Source organism: Mustela nigripes, chromosome 2, assembly GCF_022355385.1.
Source record: "Mustela nigripes isolate SB6536 chromosome 2, MUSNIG.SB6536, whole genome shotgun sequence".
Classification (NCBI taxonomy): domain Eukaryota; kingdom Metazoa; phylum Chordata; class Mammalia; order Carnivora; family Mustelidae; genus Mustela; species Mustela nigripes.
The window spans coordinates 203,979,961-204,001,234 of record NC_081558.1 but is presented as its reverse complement, the minus strand read 5'-3'; the positions used below and the strand labels follow the sequence as shown (position 1 = coordinate 204,001,234).

Genomic DNA, 21,274 nt, shown 5'->3' with positions numbered 1-21,274 from the left:
AGAAAGAAAAAGTAAACAAACTGTCTTCTTTTGGGGGGAGGAGAAAAAAAGGTGAAATGAATATTTGCTTTGCCTTTACATCTCTGAATGCTCATATATTGGATGTTTGTTTGTAAGACAGTGGCAGTTGCTGTGGTGAATTGAAGGAGTCTTAAATACACATGTTGATAATTTCCTAAAGTAAAACCCAAACTTGTAGACTTCTGTGATTTTGCTAATAAACTAGTAATAACTTCACTTTTGAAGTTATTCTAATAACATTTTGAAGATACTCTAATAATTTCATTTTTGTTCCCTGTCTTAATTGTATAGGTAGTAGATAATTTAGAATATCTAATGATTTTGTATATAATTTAATGTATTCTTTTTACAGTGGTTGCATAGACCTCTTTTAGAAGGAAGATTGAGTTTGAATTATGAGTGTTTCAAAACAGATTTTAAAGAACAAGATACAAAGAAACTTCCCAGCCATTTGTGTACTTCAGCATTATTGAGCAAAATGGTATTAGTTGCACTGAAAAAGGAAATAGTCCTAGAAAATAATGAGCTTGAGAAAATAAGTAAGTATATATGAGCATTCAGATATAATAGAAATGTTTTGAAGTAATTACAATTTTGGAAGAATTTTTATTAACCTGCAATTTAGTTAAGAATCTTCCATTCCTATTAGCTGTTTTAGTGATTAAAAACCTGAGGTTACTTGAGTGATGAGTGGTAAATTGCAGATTGGGTGGAAGCATACTGAAATCTTTCTATAATCTTGTTAGCTGTAGAGCAGAATTTGGTATAATATCAGTTACTGAAGCTGGTAAGACAGGTAGATCCTATGGCATATATCCTTAAAGAAAGTGGTTAAGTGAGTCTAGTATTTCATCAAGGATTCTGAATTTTCAGTTCTTGAACCACTATATCTTTGTGTTCATAGGGATATGTGTATATCTATATACACACACACCACACACACACACATACATTTTTTTTTCCTGGCAAATAGAGGTTCATATGTTGAATTCCAAGGGGATTTTGGACTTCAGAAAATTCCCTCATTCCAGGAAATGGTGTAGAATTGTAGGAAGCAATGTGACCTATACAAAATGGTATTAAAGGTACAGAGGATTTGCATAATTTCTCTGTCTTGTTTGTAAGCCTTCAGCTATAGCGTAGTTACTAGTAGAAGAGAACATATGTCCTGGGGAAGAAAGCTTCTCCACAGGCAGTTAAGGGCGAGGAGTTTAGTACAGTTTCCATTGCCCACAGAGGGAATCTATACAAAATAGAACTGGAAATCAGAGTGATGATCTTTGTAAGACTTGTTCTTGTCAACTGTGTTACTAATGACAAACTGACAACATTATGTATTTAATCTCCTTATCAATCCTATCAGAAATTATTGCTGTTGTTTTTCTCACCTTGTGTTTTCTTATCTTGAGTTGATTAAAGTTACTTAGCTTGTAAGGGAGAGGATTAGATTTTGAATCAGGTCTCAAGTCTTCTGACTCCAAAATCTATATGTGGCTTTACAAGACAGAGTTGTGACTAATTATGTAGTCTACTATGATATGCTAGGTTTTGTGATAGATACTGGTCATTGAATTCTCACAGCACTCCCTGTGGCAGATTTTCATACTCTAATTAATAACTATACATACAGCTCATTTGAATCCAGACCAGTCAGTCTGTTGTGGAGATCCCCACCCTATTTACTATATCATGGTATTTCCCATTTCTTAACATTGGCTTTACTATATCATGGTATTTCCCATTTCTTAACATTGGCTTGACCTTCTCATTTCAGGTGTTGGGTTCCTTAGTTGTTTTTTCCTGTAAGTATCTTGTTAACACTTGTGACAAAAATAGTAGGAAGATTCTTCCAGTGTTTCTGGTAACTTAAGCTTGTCGCATTCTTAACTAATCAGAAAAGGAACCAAGTAAGATTTGGAAGGAGACTCATATTTTGTATCGAATATTCTCACAATTCATTATCATAAAACATCTCAAAGCAGATTTGAAAATCAGTTTATAGACTGATGGACATAGCAGTATTAGAAAATAGGACAGAGAAGTGAAAATGATCAAAGGCCTCTTCACAGAACACTCTTGATGTGTTGTCCATTCTATAGTTGCAGAACTGCTCTATTCACTGCAGTGGTATGAGGAATTAGATAATCCACCTGTTTTTCTAACTGGATTTTGTGAAATGCTTCAAAAGATGAATATTACATATGATAACTTATGTGGACTTGGTAATACTTCTGGCCTTTTACAGCTGTTATTTAACAGGTAAGAATTCCTTTCAACTTCCATTTTTATATGATAATTTTACTCATTTTTGGCTTTGTTTCTGTAAAATGTAAGCTCACTTCATGCTAATCCTTCAGTCAGAGGATTGATCTAAATTAAACCCAATTCTTTTTTTTTTTTTAAAGATTTTTTAAAAAGATTATTTATTTATTTATTTGATAGACAAAGATCACAAGTAGGCAGAGAGGCAGGCAGAGAGAGAGAGGAGGAAGCAGGCTCCCTGCAGAGGAGAGAGCCCGACGCAGGGCTCGATCCCAGGACCCTGGGATCATGACCCGAGCCAAAGGCAGAGGCTTTAACCCACTGAGCCACCCAGGTGCCCCTAAAGATTTTATTTATATATTTGAGACACAGAGAAAGCGCAAGCAGGGGGAGGGATATAGGGAGAGGGAGAAGCAGACTCCCCGCTGAGCAGAGAGCCTGACTCCGGGCTAGATGGGGGGGGGGGGGTCCCAGGATCATGACCTGAGCAAAACAAAGGCAGGCACTTTACCAACTAAAACACCTAGGTGCCCTACATTAAACCCAATTCTTAATGATAAGTACTTTGTGGATTCAAGTTCTCGATTTACTCATCAAGATATTTGAACTTTGCCTGTGTTCTTAAATCCATAAATACATTCAAGAATGGGACAGATGACAATGAAGGAAACAGAAACTTTGTAGAAGTTGTTTTGATCTGTGATCCGTCCTTCCACTATTCTCAGATCTAACCTTTTACTTTGCATGTTGATACAGATATGTCTTTTTTTTTTTTTTTTTAAGATTTTATTTATTTATTTGACAGATCACAAGTAGGCAGAGAGGCAGACAGAGAGAGGAGGGGAAGCAGGCTCCCTGCTGAACAGAGAGCCCATGCGGGGCTTGATCCCAGGATCCTAGAATCGTGGCCCGAGCTGCCCACAGAGGCTTCAACCCACTGAGCTACCCAGGTTCCCCCCAGATGTGTCTTAAGGTTATAACCACGGGGGCATCTGGGTGGCTTAGTGGGTTAAGCATCTGCCTTCAGCTCGGGTCATTACCCCAGGGTCCTGGGATCGAGCTTCGTATCAGGCTCCCTGCTCAGCAGCGAGTCTGCTTCTCCCCTCCTTCCCGCTCATGCTCTCACTATCTGTGTCTCTCTTAAATAAAAAAATAAAATATTTTAAAAAGTTATAGCCACAAAACCTTCTTACCTGGTTGAGGAAATAGGTATTACAGTAATCATATTGGTTTTAGTAGTTAGTATTTAGCCTGTTGAAATTACTTTGTTGAACTGCTTCCCTTTGTTTTTCACCAGCCAATAGTGTTTTGAGTATGCTCTATAGTTTCAGGGGTCCCAGGCTGAGCACATCTTTCTCTGCAATCTCAGTCCATGTACTTGACACTTAGAACTTTTGCCGGTTGATATTAATACCTTGGTTCTTCAGCATTAACCAGCCTTGGTGTCCTGTGGAATATGTCCTTTTCCCAGCTGCAGACTCTGGTGCTCAAGCCTAATCTCCTCTGTGGGATTCGAAGGGCTTTGGGATGAGAGTTCAGTACCAGTTGTAAAGGAGTGTTGAAAGCCCAAGTCTCCCAGTCCATTCAGTAATGACCATTGTTTTGGGGCAAAAGCCCTATGTGAATTGATACCTTCACGAGATAATTTACTTAATTCTGTAAAGGAATCAGGCAAACAGTCTTTAAAAATCTTAAACACTATGAAAATGGATTTTTTCCTTTTTTTTTTTTAGATCCATGGAAAATGGCACCCTTTGGTCTCTCATTATTGCTAAGTTGATCCTTTCCCGAAGTGTTTCATCGGATGAAGTAAAACGGCATTACAGGAGAAAAGAAGGGTATTCTTACTTAAAATGTTTGTACTTTGTAGTTTGTACTTTGTATTTGGTTACTTTGGCAACCCCAACTAATGAATAATCTCTAATCAATCAAGGAAACCAGGTTTAAGAAATGCAATTAAATGAAAGGAAATGAGAATTGAAAGATTTTATTTGTTTATTTGTTGGGGGGGGGGGAGTGAGGGAGCATACACAGAGGGAGAGGGAGAAGCAGACTCCCGTGCTCAGCAGGAGACCTGGTGTGGAGCTTGATTCCAGGACCCTGGGATCATGACCTGAGCAGAAGGCAGAGGATTAACCAACTGAGCCACTCAGGTGGCCACCCCGCCACCTGATTCTGATTATAAAAGTAATAGGGAATTAACTAGAGAAGTATTAGAACTAATTACTAATGATGGATTTATACTTGACAGAAAAATCAAAAACTATTCTATTCAGTAGTAATTAAAAATGACATAGGAAAAACGAGAGTCTATTCACAATGACAACAAAACTGTACCTAGAAACAAATTTACAAAAAAAATATATAAAACTGTAGTAAAGATTACAAAAGAAGGTGGGAAGATAAATTATAAAAATGGTTGTATCAATCTCTAATTGCAGTGCAATCTCAATAAAAATTCCAGCAATATTTTTTGAAAAACTTGACAAACTGCCTTTGAAGAAAAAATGCTCAAGAATTGATAGGGGGGAAAAATGGTAGGAAATTTCTGAAAAAGTGAAAAGGACTTGCCCTACCAATAAAATAAGTAATATTAAGTTGATGAATAGATAAGTCATTGGATCAAGATACAGAGTCCAGAAACTAATCCACACAGATACGAGGATTTAGTTTTTGATGCAGGTGGCCTTTCAAATTAGAGGTGTGAGTCAATAATAAATGATGTTAGAAAAACTGGATTGTTAGAAAAAAATAGCGAGGTACCTCTCTCTTAACATTAAACACAAAGATGAAGTCCAGATGAGAGCTAAATGTAAAAACAGATCTATATAAAAGTATCAAGGGAAAATAAGAGACTCTGTATAATCTTATGGGGAAGATCTTAAAGCACAAAAACCCAGAATCTGTAAAACAAGTGATAGATATTTTTGGAAAAATGAAAACTTCTAGCAACATAAGTACCCATCAACAGATGAATGGATAAACAAAAAATGTGGTACACACAAACAACGGAATATTACTCAGCCTTTAAAAGGAAGGAAATTCTGACACATCTTATAACGTGGATAAACTGTGAGGACATTTATGCTAAGTGGAGGAAACCAGGCCTAAATGACAAATATTATATGATTCCTTTTATGTGAGATATCTAGAGTAGTCAAATCCATAGAGACAGCAGATCAAATTGTGGTTGCTAGGAGCCAAGGAGAGGGGAAGTAGGGAGTTCTTGTTTAGTGAAAATTTAGTAGAAAATTTAGCAGATACCAATTTTGTGAACTGAAAAGACTTCCAGAGATTGGTTGCACAGCATTGTGAATGTACTTAACACTACTGGGCTTACACTTTAAATAGTTAATTTGGTAAAAATTTGGTAAATTAATGTGTATTTTACCCATAAGTAAAATTTTTTAGAAAAAGAAAACTTCTGTATGACAAAAGTGGAGGTTAAAGGACAAGTGACAAAATGGGAAAGAACATTTATAAATTAACAAAAACTTAATGTCCATGATATATAAATAGCTTCTATTAATCAGTAAAACCATCCAAATTAAAAAACGTATCAAGGACTTTAACAGGTAATTCATATATTAGTCAGATAATCAATGGTCATTTCATTTGTGAAATGTGAAATATGAAAGGATTTGCCATAGTAATAACGATAGAAATACAAATTAAAAGAAGCACATTTTATCTGTCATCTTGCTAGAAATTAAGAAGATCCATTAAGTGTGCAGTCACACTTGTTTTGGTGACAGTATAAACTGATTATGCTTTTTAGGAAAGCAATTTGAAATTAACAAAATGTAAGACATACATATCCTTTGCTCTTGTAATTTCTACTTCTAGGAATCTAGACTAGTATTTTGTTTGCGCATATGCAGAATAATACCTTGCTCACAGACATTTATTGCAACTTTATTTGTAAGGGCAAAATTTGGGAGAAAAATCAATGTCCACTACTGGGGCAATAGTTAAATTACGATAGTATGGGATATTTTTCTTTTTGTTCTTAATTTAGTTATGTAGCTTTAAAATAGAAAGTGATTTATACTATATATTTCTATATTCTGATATAGAAAATTCTGATACTCTATATTCTGATATAGATATATATTCTGATATAAGTGGCGAGTATATTTAGAGTTTACAGTATATTTAGAGTGATCTCATTATATGAATAAAATTCAAGTATATATATGCACTTAAATCAACTATCAACTCATAGAAAGGACACAACTGGTACTGTTTAAATGAGTCTTTTGACTTTTAAGGAGAACATAATCACCATATATTATATAATTTAAAAAATTCTACATGGGGGTGAAGTTATATATGCTTATGTTAAAAATTAGAAGCCTGTAAAAAGGAGAAAAAAGCAGCAGAAAATATCCACAATTCCATCATCCAGAACCAACAGCTGTCAGTCTCGTCATTGTTTCCTTTTTTACCCCATACACTTAATATAGTGGCATTATTAGTCTTTTTGAATATTCTGAAGGAGAAAGAATTTTCTGAAACCACTGCATGTTTTGGATAAATATAATTCATATTTTTCCTTTTCTTTGAACAGTTTTTTCCCACTAACAGAAGGTAATATGCATACCATTCAAAGTCTCTGTCCATTTTTGTCAAAAGAAGACAAGAAAGAATTCATTGCTCAATGTATACCTCCCCTTTTGGCCTGGACTAAGGAAGATCTTTGCAGTACTAATGGTTAGTGCTTGATAATAAATATTTCTTTAATTATTGCTTGAGATAAAAGAAGTATTTCTTAACATCTAAATTCAAATCTAGCAGAGATTAATTGAATTGCAGCTGATTTATTCCTAGTTCATACTTTTGCTACTTAACAAGTTGGCAGTCAATAGGATGAGTGTCATTGTAGACTGTTAACCATTTTGTAGTGCAGAAATGCTACAGACTTAAGGGAAGATTAAAACAGATATCCTTTCATTGTTTATTTGTCCATAACATTTTTAGCTATGCTTAATTTCTCCCTTGTCAACCAATGATTAACATCTAAAGGTAACAGAGAAATAGCTTTTTTTTAAATTTTTAACTTTTTGGGGCCCTCTGTACTCTTATTAGTTCATTTGTTTATTAATTTAATAAACACTTACTGAATATGGCTCTTTGGCAGTTCCTTTTGTAAAGAGGACAGATATAAAGTTATATCGTGATACCCAATGTATCAGAAACACATCCTGCTTTGTGTGTCAAAGCAGCAGACCAGGAGTTCCCCACTCTGCATTGAGGCATCAGTAGTGATTTCATAAAAAAAAATTTACCTGGGCAGATGAAGGATGGTTTTTCATATGGATGTAGTTGGGAACAGGCATTTGAGGTACACAGAAACATGAGTGTATAGAGTTCAGTTTGGCTGGCATCTGAGGTAGAAAAGGCTGGGGACAAAGGGTGTAAGATGCACAAGGATCTGGATTTTGGACTTTAAGAGGTAGGCAGTAAGGAGCTATTGGCTCAAATTAAGAGCCTACTAGGAGAGCAGTGGTACGGTCTCATTAGAAAGATTATTTTGATAACTGTGACAGGTGGATGTGAGGGAAGAGAGATTGCGGTAGAAGACAGACAGGAAGCTATTGGAATGTCTTTATTTTTTTAATGTTTATTTTATTTATTTTTTAGAGCGGGGAGGGGCAGGGGGAGAGAGAGAATCTTAAGCAGGCTTCATGCCCTGCGTGGCAGTACTCATCTCCAAACCCTGAGATCATGACCTGAGCTGAAATCAAAGAATTAGAACTCTTAATTGACTGAGCCACCAGGTGCCCCTGAGATAATCTTTTTTTTTTTTTTTTTTAAGATTTTATGTATTTATTTGACAGAGAGAGAGATCACAAGTAGGCAGAGAGAGAAGGAGGGGAAGCAGGCTCCCTGCTGAGCAGAGAGCCCGATGCGGGGCTCAATCCCAGGACCCTGAGATCATGACCCGAGCTGAAGGTAGAGGCTTTAACCCACTGAGCCACCCAGGCGCCCCGACCCTGGGATAATCTTAATGAGAGATAAACAGAGCTTAAATCAAGGCATACATGAAAGAGAGGGGCTGGAAATGAAAGAGATTAAGGAAATGGAATTGATGGGGGTCTGTGATTCTATTTCTGAATTGGGTAGAAGGAGGTAGGGAAGGGGTAAACAGGGAGCCAGTGTTAAATTAAGCTGGCTGCGGAGTATTACTCAAAATGGAGATTGTCTGTCGACTAGAAGGAAATACTGCTTTCAAAGCCCAGGTCATATAGGTGGTAGCATAATCTGTAAATGAGGATGAGCTTGTCCAGGGAGAGTGAAGAGTGAGAAGAATATCAAGGGAACACCAGTACATAGATAGATGGGTTGTGTGGGTGGGGGGAGACAGGAGAATAAGGACTAAAGATAAAAGCAGAGGAGGAAGTTTTAGGTAGTATTCACCAGTGTTAAATGCCGCAGAAGGTCAAATAAAATTCAGGACTGGAAAGTGTCCATTAACTTTGGGATTATTGGAATGAAGAGTAGTGAGAAAGGGGAGGCAGATAGTTTGTTCTAAGTGTTCAGTGAAAATGGGTGTAGAAAGACGGCGAGAGCTGGAAATGAATTGAAGGTCAGAGGGAAAATCGGTGTTGCAGGGAAGGAGTAGAAGATAGACTGATGATCGCTCCCACTAAGAGGAGAGGGGTTGGATCTACTGAGAAGATACCAGCCTTTTGTAGGGGGAGTGACTTTCTTCTAGGAGAAGTTAGGAGAAATGTAGGATGGATGCAGATGTGAATAGAGGGTAGGGACCTCGATGTATTCCTTACAAATAAGCTTTGTGTCTCTTTGGGCTACATCATTTCATGAGTGAAAACTGGATTGCAGATTTTAAGAAGGATAGTGAAAGTTTGAACGTAGGGGAAGAAGAACACACCTATCAATAAACATTTGTCAAAAAGAATTACCCTATGGCGCCCAAAGCCAGCCGATGTAAAAAAAAAAAAAAAAATTATTGTGGCATTAAGCCGTGTAGTTGTGTTCATTGACAGGGTAAGATTGTAGGATCAGGCAGGGACTTGCAGTTCTGGAATGGGGATGCAGTTGAACTGGTTGTGCATAGAGGACAGGGGGACCTAATGGGAGTGCAGGTGGTTTCTCCAGCACACATTATAACTGATGGATGGCCAAGGGGAATAAGGGGCAGAAGACAAGGCTGCACTGTCACACAGCTGTTTGCAGTCACACAAACAGTTGTGTGGAGGCCCTCTAGGAGGAGGAATGTCTTTGAGATTTGACAACTAATTTTGCTCTTTCAACCAAAACAATGCAGTAGAATTAGCTAACAAATAGTTTTAAACATATAGTTGTTAGAAAATCTGTTGTTTCTGATTACACTTGAGCTCAGCCTATTCAGTTTTGCTCTGTTTCATTTTGTTTTAAGAGGACTTAAAAAATTGCTCTGCCTTTAAAGGAAGATTAAATATATCATGCATTTTTTTTTTTTCTTTATTCCTCGGTTCCTTTTTACCTACAGGATAAAAACCCAAGTCCTTGGTTTGGCCTGTTGGACATTTTACAATCTTATTGCAACTGATTTCCCCAGTTTTACTTCTTTTTGCTTCCATCCTGGATCCTGACCATGTTAAATCTTCATGATTTTTGAACATTATATACTTTTTTTCAGTTTTATTGAAAAATTATTAACATACATCACTATATAAGTTTCAGGTATACAGCATGATAGTTTGATTTACATATATTGTGAGGTGATTACCACAGTAGGTTCAGCTCACATCCCTCTTCTCATATAGATATAATAAGACAGGAAAAAAAATTTCCTCCTGATGTCAACTCAAGATTAACTTTTAGCAGCTTTCCTATATATTATATAGTAGTGTTAGCTGTAGTCATCATGTACTTTATATCCCTAGTAATTATTTATCATATAACTGGAAGCTTGTGGCTATAATTCTTCCTCCAAGCCCTGCCCTTCCCCATCCTCTCCCCCTGGTAACCACAGTCTAATCTCTTTTCTATGAGTTTGGATTTGATTTGGTATGGTTTGATTCCACGTACAAGTTAGATTATACAGTATTTGTCTTTGACTTATTTCACTTTAGCATAATGTCTTCAAGGTCCATCCATGTTGTCACAAATGGTAAGATATCCTTTCTTTTCTGGCTGTGAACAGTACTCCATTCTATATATATATATATACCACAACTTCTTTTCCATTTCATTCATTGATGGAGCCTTGGGTTGTTTCCATGTCTTGGCTATTATAAATAATATTGCTATGAACATGGGGGTGCAGATACCTTTTGGAGTCAGTGTTCTGTTTCCTTTGGATATACATTGACCTTTGGACAACATGGGTTTGACTTGTGTGGGTCCACTTCTATGTAAATGTTTATTCAATAAATACAGTATAGAATTATAAAAGTATTTTCTCTTACGATTTTCTTTTTTCTAGCTTACTTTATTAGAAGAATATAGTTAATATATATGTGTTAATGTCAGTGTAATTGTTAAGGCTTCCAGTCAACAGTGAAGTTTTTGGGGAGTTAGAAGTTATGTACAGATTTTCAAGTACATGGATGGGGGCTTGGCGCCCCACCCCCCACATTATATGAGCTTTAACTGTATTCTCAGAAATGGAATTACTGGATCATATGGTAGTTCTATTTTTAATTTTTTTTTTTTTAAAGATTTTATTTATTCATTTGACAGAGAGAAATCACAAGTAGATGGAGAGGCAGGCAGAGAGAGAGAGGGAAGCAGGCTCCCCGCTGAGCAGAGAGCCCGATGCGGGACTCGATCCCAGGACCCCGAGATCATGACCTGAGCCAAAGGCAGCAGCCTAACCCACTGAGCCACCCAGGCGCCCCTATTTTTAATTTTTTGAGGACGTCCATACTGTTTTCTATAGTGGCTGTGCCATTTTACAGTCTCATCAACAGGGCATAAGGGGTGCATTTTATTCACAGCCATGTCAGCATTTGACATCTCTAATCTTTTTTATGATGTCTCTTCTGAAAAGTGTGAGATAATATCTCATTGTGGTTTTAATTTGCATTTCCCTAATGACTAGTGATGTTGAGCATCACTTTATATATCATTTGGCCTTAAGAATTTTTTTTTGGAAAAATGTGTATTCGGGCCCCTTACCCTTTTTAAAATTGGGCTAATTGTTTTTTTGCTGTTAAGTTCTGTGTGAATTCTTTATATATTTTGAATATTATTCTCTTACTGGATATATGGTTTGCAAATAATTTTTCCCATTCTGTATATTGTCTTTTTACTTTGTTGATGATTTATTTTGCTGTGCAGAAACTTTTTAGTCTGATGTAGTCCCACTTGTTTATTTTTTATTTTGCTTGTGCTTTTGGAGTCGTATCCAAAAATTAATTACCAAGGTGCATGTCAAGAGCTTTATCCCTGTTTTCTTCTGGGAATTTCAAAGTTTTTATATTTAAATCTTTAATTGATTTTAGTTAATTTTTGTAAGTGATAAAAGATATGGGGCCAGTTTTATTATTTTACATGTGAATAACCAGTTATCACAGCACCATTTATTGAAGGGACTATCTTTCTCTATTTAGTATTTTTGGATCTCTTGTCAAATATTGATTGATCATATTTTGGGCTCTCAGTTCTGTTTCATTTGTCATTTGTCTGGTTTTTGCCCTATAGTATACTGTCTTGATGACTGTAATAGCTTTAGAGTATAGCATGACATCAGGAAGTGTGATACTTCCTGCTTTGTTCTTTCACAGGATTTCTTTGGCTATTCAGGGTCTTTCATGGTTCTTTATACATTTTAAGAGTGTTTTCTCTGCTTCTGTAAAAAATGCCAGTGGAATTTCACATAGGGATTTCATTGAATCTATGGATGGCTTTTGGTAGTATCAATATTTTTAACAATATTCTTCCAATCCATGACATAGAATACCTTTTTACTTATTTGTGTCTTATTTGTGTCTTTGATGTCTTTCATTAATGTCTTGTAGCTTTCAATGTAGAGAGATCTTTCATTTTCTTACATTTATTCCTAAGGGGTTTTTTATGCCATTGTAAATGGGATTTCTTTCTTTCCTTTTTTTTTTCAGAATATTTGTTGCTGTTGTATAGAAATGTTACTGATTTTATTTATTTATTTGACAGAGAGAGAGAGATCACAAGTAGGCAGAGAGGCAGGCAGAGAGGAGGAAGCAGGCTCCCCACGGAGCAGAAAGCCCAATGCGGGGCTCAATCCCGGGACGCCGAGATCATGACCTGAGCCAAAGGCAGAGGCTTAACCCACTGAGCCATCCAGGCACCCCGAAATGTTACTGATTTTTGTATGTTCATTTTGTATCCTGCAACTTGACTGAATTCCCTGATCTAATACTTTTTTGCTTGAGTCTTTAGGATTTTTCTTTATATTATATCAGGTCATCTGAAAAGAGACAATTTTCTTTCCTCCTTTCCATTTCTGGTACATTTTATTTCTATTTATTGCCTGGTTGTTTTAGGTAGGACTTCTAGTACTATGTTGAACAGGAATGATAAGAGCAGGCATTGTTGTCTTGTTCCTAATCTTAGAGGAAAAGCTTTCAGCCTCTCAGCGTTGAGTATGATGTTAGCTGTAGGCTTGTGATTTATGGACTTTGTTATAGTGTGATATGTTATTTCTATACCTAATCTGTTAAAATTTTTCATTATGAATGAATGTTGAATTTTGTCAGATGCTTTTCTCTGTGTGTACTGAGATGATCGTATGATTCCTTTCTTTCATTTTATTAACGTGATGCATCACATTGATTTGCATTTATTGAACCATCTTTGCATTCCAGGGATAAATCCCCATTTGTCATGGTGAATGATCTTTTCAATGTGCTGCTGTATTCAGTTTGTTAGTATCTTATTGAGTTTTTCATCTATATTCATTAGGGCATTTGCCTGTAGTTTTCTTTTCTAGTAGTCTCTTTTTCTAGTTTCAGTATCAGGATAATGCTGGCCTTGTAAAAGCAGTTTGGGAGTATTCCCTCCCCTTCAAGTGTTTGGAAGAGTTTAAGAAAGATTAATGTTGATTCTTCTTTAAATATTTGGTGAAATTTACCAGTCAAGCCATCTGGCTCTGGGTTTTTCTTCATTAGATTTTTCATTGGTGATTCAGTTTCCTTATTAGTCATTAGTCTATTCAGATTTTGTTACTTCCTGAGTCAATCTTGGCAAATTGTATGTTTCCGAGAGTTTTTCTGCTTCTCCGAGGTTGTCCAGTTTGTTGGCATATTGTTGTTCAACAGTAGCCTCTTGCGATCTTTTGAATTAACCAGGTGATACCAGTTGTAATTTCTCCTTTTTCATTTTTAGTTTAGTTGATAGTCCTTTCTCTTTTTTTATTCCCCTGGTTAGTCTAGATAAGGATTTGTCATTTTTGTTCAAAAACCATCTCTTTGTTTAATCTTTTTTTAATAATGTTTCTATTCTCTGTTTCATTTGTTTCTGCTCTAATCTTTATTTTTTTCTTTCTTTTGCTGACTTTAGGCTCACTTTATTTTTTTGCTAGTTCCTTAAGGCATAGAGTTAGGTAGTTTATATGGGGATCTTTTTTGCTTCTTAGTGTAGGCATTTATTACTGTGAACTTCCCTGTTAGAACTGCATTTGCTGCATCCCGCAAGTTCTAGTATATTGTGTTTCCATTTTTGTTTATCTCAAAAATGTTTAAGTTCCCCTTTATTTTCTTCTTTGATCCATTGGTTGCTTAGGGGAGTGTAGTTTAATTTCCTTGTGAATTTTTAATTTGTCACTTGTTACTGATTTCTAGTTTCTTGCCATTATGGTCAGAGAAAGTACTTGATACGATTTCAGGTTTTTTGAATTTGCTGATTGTTTTGTTGTCTAGTCTATGGTTTATCTTAGGAAGTGGTCCTTGTGTGTTTGAGAGGAATCCGCATTCTGCTGTTGGATAGAATGGAAGCAAAAATGTTCTAAATATTATCAACATAGAAATATAAGATGTAATTTTGTTTTAGTAAGTACATATATATTAGTTAGGATATAGGAGTCTTTTCTTCTGTTTATATCTGTTAGGTCCATTTGATCGATAGTATGTTTAAGTCCACTGTTTACTTATGGATTTTTTGGATAATCTATCTTCATTGTTGAAAATGCAGTATAAAATTTCCAACTATTACTGTATCACTATTTCTCCTTTTAACTCTGTTCGTTTTTGCTTTACATATTTAGGTGCTTCAATGTTGAATGTATAAATATTTACAATTATAATATCTTTTCGATATACTGATTTTCATCATATTATAACCATCTTTGTTGCTTTTTACCATTTTTAAAGTCTGTTTTGTCTAAGTAAAGACACATCACATTTTATTGCCTTTTGCTTTATTATACTTTGCAGATACAATGTTTTTTTCCTTTTTATAAATTGGAAGTTTATGGTAACCCTGCATCAAGCAAGTTTGTCACCTCCATTTTTCCAACAGCACTTGTTTACTTCAGGTTTTTATATTTTGGTAATTAAAATATTTCAAACTTTTTCATTATTACTGTATTTTTGCTGGTGATGTGTGAGCAGTGATCTTTGATATTACTGTTGTAATTGTTTTGGGGTGCCATAGGCTATGCCCATGTAAGATAGCTAACTTAATAAGTTGTGGTGTGTTCTGACTATTCTTTCTACTGGCCATTCCCCTGTCTGTCTCCCTCTCCTTGGTCTTGCATAGTCCAGGCCAATTAATAATCCTATAGTGGCCTCTGTGTGTTCAAGTGAAAGGAACAGTCACATGTCTCACATTTTAAATCAAAGGCTAGAAATGATTAAGCTTGGTGAGAAAGTCATGTTGAAAGTGAAGATAGTTTTGAAAGGTAGACCCGTCAAGCCAAACAGCTAAGTTGTGAGTGCAAAGGAAAAGTTCTTGAAGGAAATGAAAATTGTTCTCCATTGAATACATAAAGGATAGGGAAGCAAAACAGCCATACTGCTGATGTGGACGTTTTAGTGGTTTCGATAGAAGGTTAAGCCAGCTACAACATTCCCTGTAGGTCCTAACTTTCTTCAGTTCTAAGAAGGCTAAATGAGGTGAAGAAGCTTCAGAAAAGAAGTTTGAAGCTAGGAGAGGTGGATTCATGAGGTTTAAGGAAAGACTCCATCTCTGTAACATAACAGTGCAAGGTGAAGCAGTAAATCCTGACACATAAGCTATCCAGTTATCCAGAAGAGCTAGCTAAGGTAATTAATGAAAGTGGCTACACTAATGACAGGTTTTCAATGTAAATGAAACAGCCTTTTACTGAAGGATACCATTTAAGACTTTCATAGAAGAAAAAGTCAATGGCTGGCTTCAAAGAATAAGCTGATTCTCTTGTTAGAGACTGATGCAGCTTATGACTTTAAATTGGAGTCATTCCTCATTTACCATTGTTGTTGCAGTTCACTTTAAAAATATTGTATAATTAGTAGCAAACTTTTTAGTTATGGTTATTTTTACTAATTTTTAAAAAGATTTTAAAATTTTATTTTAGAGTAAGATTACAAGTGGGGGGAAGAGCAAAGGGAGAGAATCCTGAGCAGACTCTTCACTAAGCTTAGAGCTTGATGCAGGGCTCAGTCCCACTACCCATGAAACCATGACCCAAGTTGAAACCAATAGTCAGATGCCCAACCAACAGAGTCACCCAGGAACCTCTATTTTTACTATATTAAGACAATATATAGTTTCTTTATTTATTTTTGAAGAGAGAGAAAGTGCATGCACACATGCCCATGAGTGGCAGGGTATGGGCAGAGGGAAGGCAGGAGAGAGAATCTTAAAGCAAGTTCCATGCTCAAGACAGAGCCTGATGTGGGGCTCATGACCCTGAGATCATGACCTGAGCCAAAATCAGTAATCGGAGGCCTAACTGACTGAGCCTCCCAGGCACACCTAATTTTACTATATTTTTTTAAAACTTTGAACTAGAGTTGTGAGTTATATACCATAGTTACCGTATTGCAGAATCCAACCACAACTATATATTTACCATTACCAATGAGATTTATACCTTTTTATATTTTTATGTATTCTTTTATTTCCATTCAAAAAACTCCCTTTAGCATTTTTTGTAAAGTAAGTCTGGTGGTAATGAACTGCCTTAGCTTTATTTTGCCCAGGAAAGTTTTTATCCCTCCTGCATTTCTTTTCTTTTTTTTTTTTTTAAGATTTTATTTATTTATTTGACGGAGAGAGATCACAGGTAGGTAGAGAGGCTGGCAGAGAGAGAGAGGGGTGGGGAAGCAGGCTCTCCGCCGAGCAGAGAGCCCGATGTGGGACTCGATCCCAGGACCCTGAGATCATGACCTGAGCCGAAGGCAGAGGTTTAACCCACTGAGCCACCGAGGCACCCCATCCCTCCTGCATTTCTGAAGGACAGCTTTGCCAGGTATAGAATTCTTTCATTATTTTATTTTTATTTTAATTTATTTTTTATTTTTCTTAAGATTTTGTTTATTTATTTGACAGACAGAGATCACAAGTAGGCAGAGAGGTAGGCAGAGAGAGAGGAGGAAGCAGTTTCCCTGCTGAGCAGAGAGCCGGATGTGGGGCTCGATCCCAGGACCCTGGGATCATGACCCGAGCTGAAGGCAGAGGCTTTAACCCACTGAGCCACCCAGGCACCCCTTTTTCATTATTTTAAATATGTCATCCCATTCTCTCCTGGTCTGAAAAGTTTCTGTTGAGAAAGTCACTGATACTCTTATGGGGGTTCCCATGTGTGTAAATTTTCCCTTGTGCTGCTCTTAAAATTCTTCTTTTGTCTTTGACTTTTGACAGTTTAATTATGACTCAGTGTAGCCCTGTTCACGTTCAGTTTATTCCTATGTAATTATCCTTATGGATCTAGACGTCCATTTCTCTACAGGATCAGAAAGTTTTCAACCATGATTGTTTTAAATATACTTTCTGTCCCTTTTTCTTCTCCTGGAATTACCATAATGTGAATTTTTTTTTTCATTGCATCCCAAAATTCCCATAGGCTTGCTTTTTTTTTTTTCCTTTTACCCCAATGTCCTATCCGCAAAGTCTCTGATTCTTCTGCATGGTTGAGTCTACTTTTGAAATGTTTGAATTCAGTTCAGTTACTATATTTTTCAACTCCCAAGATTTCCATTTTTTTTTTTTGATAGCTGCAGTTTCCTTATCAAACTTCTCAATTTGTTCATGCATTGTTCCTAATTTTGCTTAGTTTCTTTTCTTGTAGTTTGCCAAACTTCTTTAAGAGAATTATTCTGAATTCTTTGTCTGACAATTTATACATTTTCATGTCTTTAGGATCAATTATTAGAGTTTTACTATCCTTTGATGATGTCATATTTATCTCATTATTTGTGATCCTTTATTCCTTACTTTAGTATCTGCACGTTTGATTGTCCTTCTCTTCCGAATGTTAATAATTTATGGGTTTGTTTTGCAGAGAGAGTTCTTTACTGGTCAGCTCAGTTTGGGTTTTTAGGTGTGTCTGCTGGTAATATTCTTTTGCAAGTAGGGCCTGTTACAGTCTGTTTCTGGGCTAATGAGTTCTGAGGAAGTGGGGTGGAGTGGCAGGGGAAGGCTAACATTGGATAAGGCTGCTAGCTTGGTTCTGCAGTTGCCTGGGTTCTCTGGTTGGACTCAGTAGATAGTTAGGACTGGGTACTATATTCATGGGTGGATTGGTCTACGAATTAGCTTCCCTGCCCTGGCAGGGAAGCAGGATGGATTCCAGAATCTGTACAGCTCATTGTTTAGGGACTAGAATTGGCACGAGTGTGCACAATTCCCTTGTCAGGTGATGCTCTGCAAATGGGGGAAGCCATGGGTTGTGCTCACTATTCAAGAGCCACTGGACACAGGGCTGTTGGTTGGCTGTGGAGCTTCCTGTGTGCTCTGGTTAGGTGCTCTGGTCAGACTAAAGGTTGTATTTGGTGATGAGTGGAGCTACAAATTAGATTTCCTGACTGGGCACAGTGGCAGAAGGAGGTCTAACACCAGTAAAGCTCTTTGTTGTCTAAACTCAAGTAGAACTGCATCCCAAGTTCCTTGACTGAAGAGGGCCGCTAGCTTTGGTCTGCAGTCTATCAGCTCTGCCCGCCCGCCTCTTGGTTGTAGTGCCATTGTGCTGCAGAGCTTTCAGGAATTTTTGCTAGCCCTTCTGGTCAGATGGCCTGGAAGACTCTCCACAATGTGTGGGCCTATGTCTCAGCTTCCCTGCCTGGGTGGGAGGGCAGGGGCTGGGAGTGATCCTCAGCTTTGTCTGTGAATTAATCACTCTGCCCATGTGAAGCAGGGGAAGCCCCAATGTGTGGTACTGACTTTGCTCTGGAGTGATTATACCTGCTCAGCTGCCTCTTGGCTTGAGTGCTATGGGGTCACACAGCTTTCAGGAATTTTCTCCAGCCCTTCTGGTCTCATGGGGCAGGAAGATGCTCCACAGTGTGTGTGGATGGGGGTGTGGCTCAACTCCTTACCTGGGAGTGGGTAAACTGGGCTTTAGGGCTGTCACAACTCCTCTTCTAAGGATCAGAATCAGGAAGGTCTGCACCGTGCTGTGTTCACTGGTCAGTAGTGTGCCCCAGTCTCGGTTCTCCAGATAAGCAAAGCCACTGGTTGAGATTATTACTGGGCACTGCAAGTATGAACTTGCTCTTCCAAGATCCGTGTGCTGATTGTAAAAGCACTTCATCCATTCTTTGACAAAGTCAGATGCCCAGTGGCTGAGCCCTGCAAATTTCCCAGAAATCACAGTGTGCTGTAAGATCAAAATAGGAGCTCCCACAAAGTGACTCACAATAATGGGGGTGTATGCTGGTTTCCCATCTGGGTTCTCTTTTCCTATTGAAGGAACCAGAGTTTCAGAGGGGACTTCTCCACATGGTGCTGCCCTGTCCAGGGGAGGGACAGTGCAGTCAGTGTATAGCTGCTTCTCTTACCTTCCTATTGCATTCTGTCTTGGTCTCAATGATGATAAGGGGGTGTTCAGCTTCACCCCTATAGGAGTCCCAGTGATATCTTGTTCTTGAATAGTTGTTAGTTGTTTTTCTTGGGAGGGGGAGCAAAGTTAAGAACAACTTATATTGCCATCTTAGTGATGTCTCTCCTCTTCTATACTTTTTTACCACTTTGTGCCTTAGCTAGAGTACCTCTTTGCTACTCTTTCAGACTTGTTTATCTTTTGGTAAATCCTGGTTCAGACAACAGCTTTGGGAAGCCCACCCTCCTTCCTTCCTTTGATAAGTCCCAGTTCAGACAGCAGGTTTGGGAAGCGCCTCCCACTCTCCCTCCCTCCCTTCCTTTTGTAAGATTTATTCATTTATTCGAGTGAGTGAGCAAGTAGGGGAAGGGGCAGAGGTAGAGAATAGCCAAGCAGACTCCCACCGAACGAACGTGGAGCCCAGCTCGGGGCTTGATCCTACAAGCGCTCTTCTGACTCAACCTAGATGAAGATAGTTGTTTTCTTTTCTGGGCTCCCATTCTATATTCTAGCTATGTTTTTTGTATGTTATGTTTGTTTTTATTTGAGAGTTGGGTATACTGAATGAATCCTGTACTAAAGAAGCCAAGAATAAAAAACAAAACAAAAATAACCCAGCATGGTTAGTTTAAAGCACAATTTCATTTACTCACCCTACCTGCACCTCCACCCCCACCCCCAGCCCCACCGCCACTCCCTTTTCTGTGTTAAGTGCTTGGTACAGAGACAAGGTCTCTGCCCAGTGAGCTTACACACTTATTTATTGACTCTTTCATGTAAGTCCTTTTTAGAATTCTTAACCAGGACATTTTTGGAGAAGGTTTTTGACTTATTTCAAAATAGACTTTTTTTATAGTAGCAATACAATTTTTTTTCTGGTTTTTTTTTTATTATCTTTCTTTCCTTCTTTCTTTTCTTTTTTTTTAGTCTGTTGCACACAATTTAACAATATGATACAAGAAATGAGTTGGTAGCTTACCATTCTATATAGTGATTGATTTTTCTTGAATTTTCCCATTTATAGTAATTATAATGCTAAATGATTTGCCCTAGAATTGCTTTTCCTCATTCAAATTTCATATTGAAAGAAAAGAATCCTTTTTAACATTAGCGTGGTTTAAGAGAGCGATCATCCCTATTTTTTTGTCAAAAACCTGTTTTATCAGAAACAAAGCAATAATTTCTGCATCTAGAAGACGAGACTTTGGTTTAAAGTCAGTGTGTATAGGTAGGTGTGGGTGTGTATGTGTGTGCATTTTAATTTTCGTTTTGAATTTTACTTTAGGAGGTTTTGGACATCTTGCCATTTTCAATTCTTGCCTGCAAACCAGAAGCATAGATGATGGGGAGCTACTACATGGTATATTAAAAATTCTGATATCCTGGAAGAAAGATCATGAAGATGTTTTTCTTTTCAGTTGGTAGGTGATATTTTATACTGGGTCTTACACATTACAATGTGTATCCGGATTGTGTACCTTATAGTCACAGTTTTGTACAGTAATAGTATAATAAACATTTAAGTCTGCCTTTTATAAGTGTATAAGATTTAAAATAAAATCATTTCTAATTGAATGTCCATATGATTCTTCCATGTTTTGTTTTTGTCCTTATCACAGTAATCTGTCAGAAGTAAGTCCAGAGATACTAGGTGTAAATATAGAAATAATCCGGTTCCTTTCCCTGTTTCTGAAATACTGCTCATCTCCTTTGGCAGAGAGTGAATGGGACTTCATCATGTGCTCCATGTTGGCTTGGTTGGAGGTAAATTAACCCGATATATCATCACCTCTCTTAGGTCTTCATGCATATCTGCATACTAGAACCAATTACTGATCTTACTTTTTAAGAAATTATTGTAATTAGCTCTTTGGCGAACATCGAAACACTTTATATATTATTTATATTATATTTATATTCCTCACCAGTTACTATTTGATAGAATACTGAAGTGATAGAGGTTTGATGTCTGCCAGTATCATTCAGTGACCGAATCTTCTGCTGTTAAAGTGTTCTCTCCATTAGCTCATTTTATTTATT

The 21,274-nt window shown here is 37.2% G+C and overlaps 1 protein-coding gene across 2 annotated transcripts in view; it reads left to right on the top strand.

The window, feature by feature from the left end:
* Window positions 1-21,274, top strand: part of LTN1 (listerin E3 ubiquitin protein ligase 1) — a 68,030-nt gene that overhangs the window by 28,264 nt on the left and 18,492 nt on the right. For both annotated transcript variants that reach the window (XM_059392210.1, XM_059392209.1), the window contains exons 16-21: window positions 374-560; window positions 2,121-2,280; window positions 4,017-4,121; window positions 6,854-6,996; window positions 20,520-20,655; window positions 20,854-20,998. In XM_059392210.1, coding sequence (XP_059248193.1) covers window positions 374-560; window positions 2,121-2,280; window positions 4,017-4,121; window positions 6,854-6,996; window positions 20,520-20,655; window positions 20,854-20,998 — 876 coding nt within the window. The remainder of the gene's footprint in view (window positions 1-373; window positions 561-2,120; window positions 2,281-4,016; window positions 4,122-6,853; window positions 6,997-20,519; window positions 20,656-20,853; window positions 20,999-21,274) is intronic.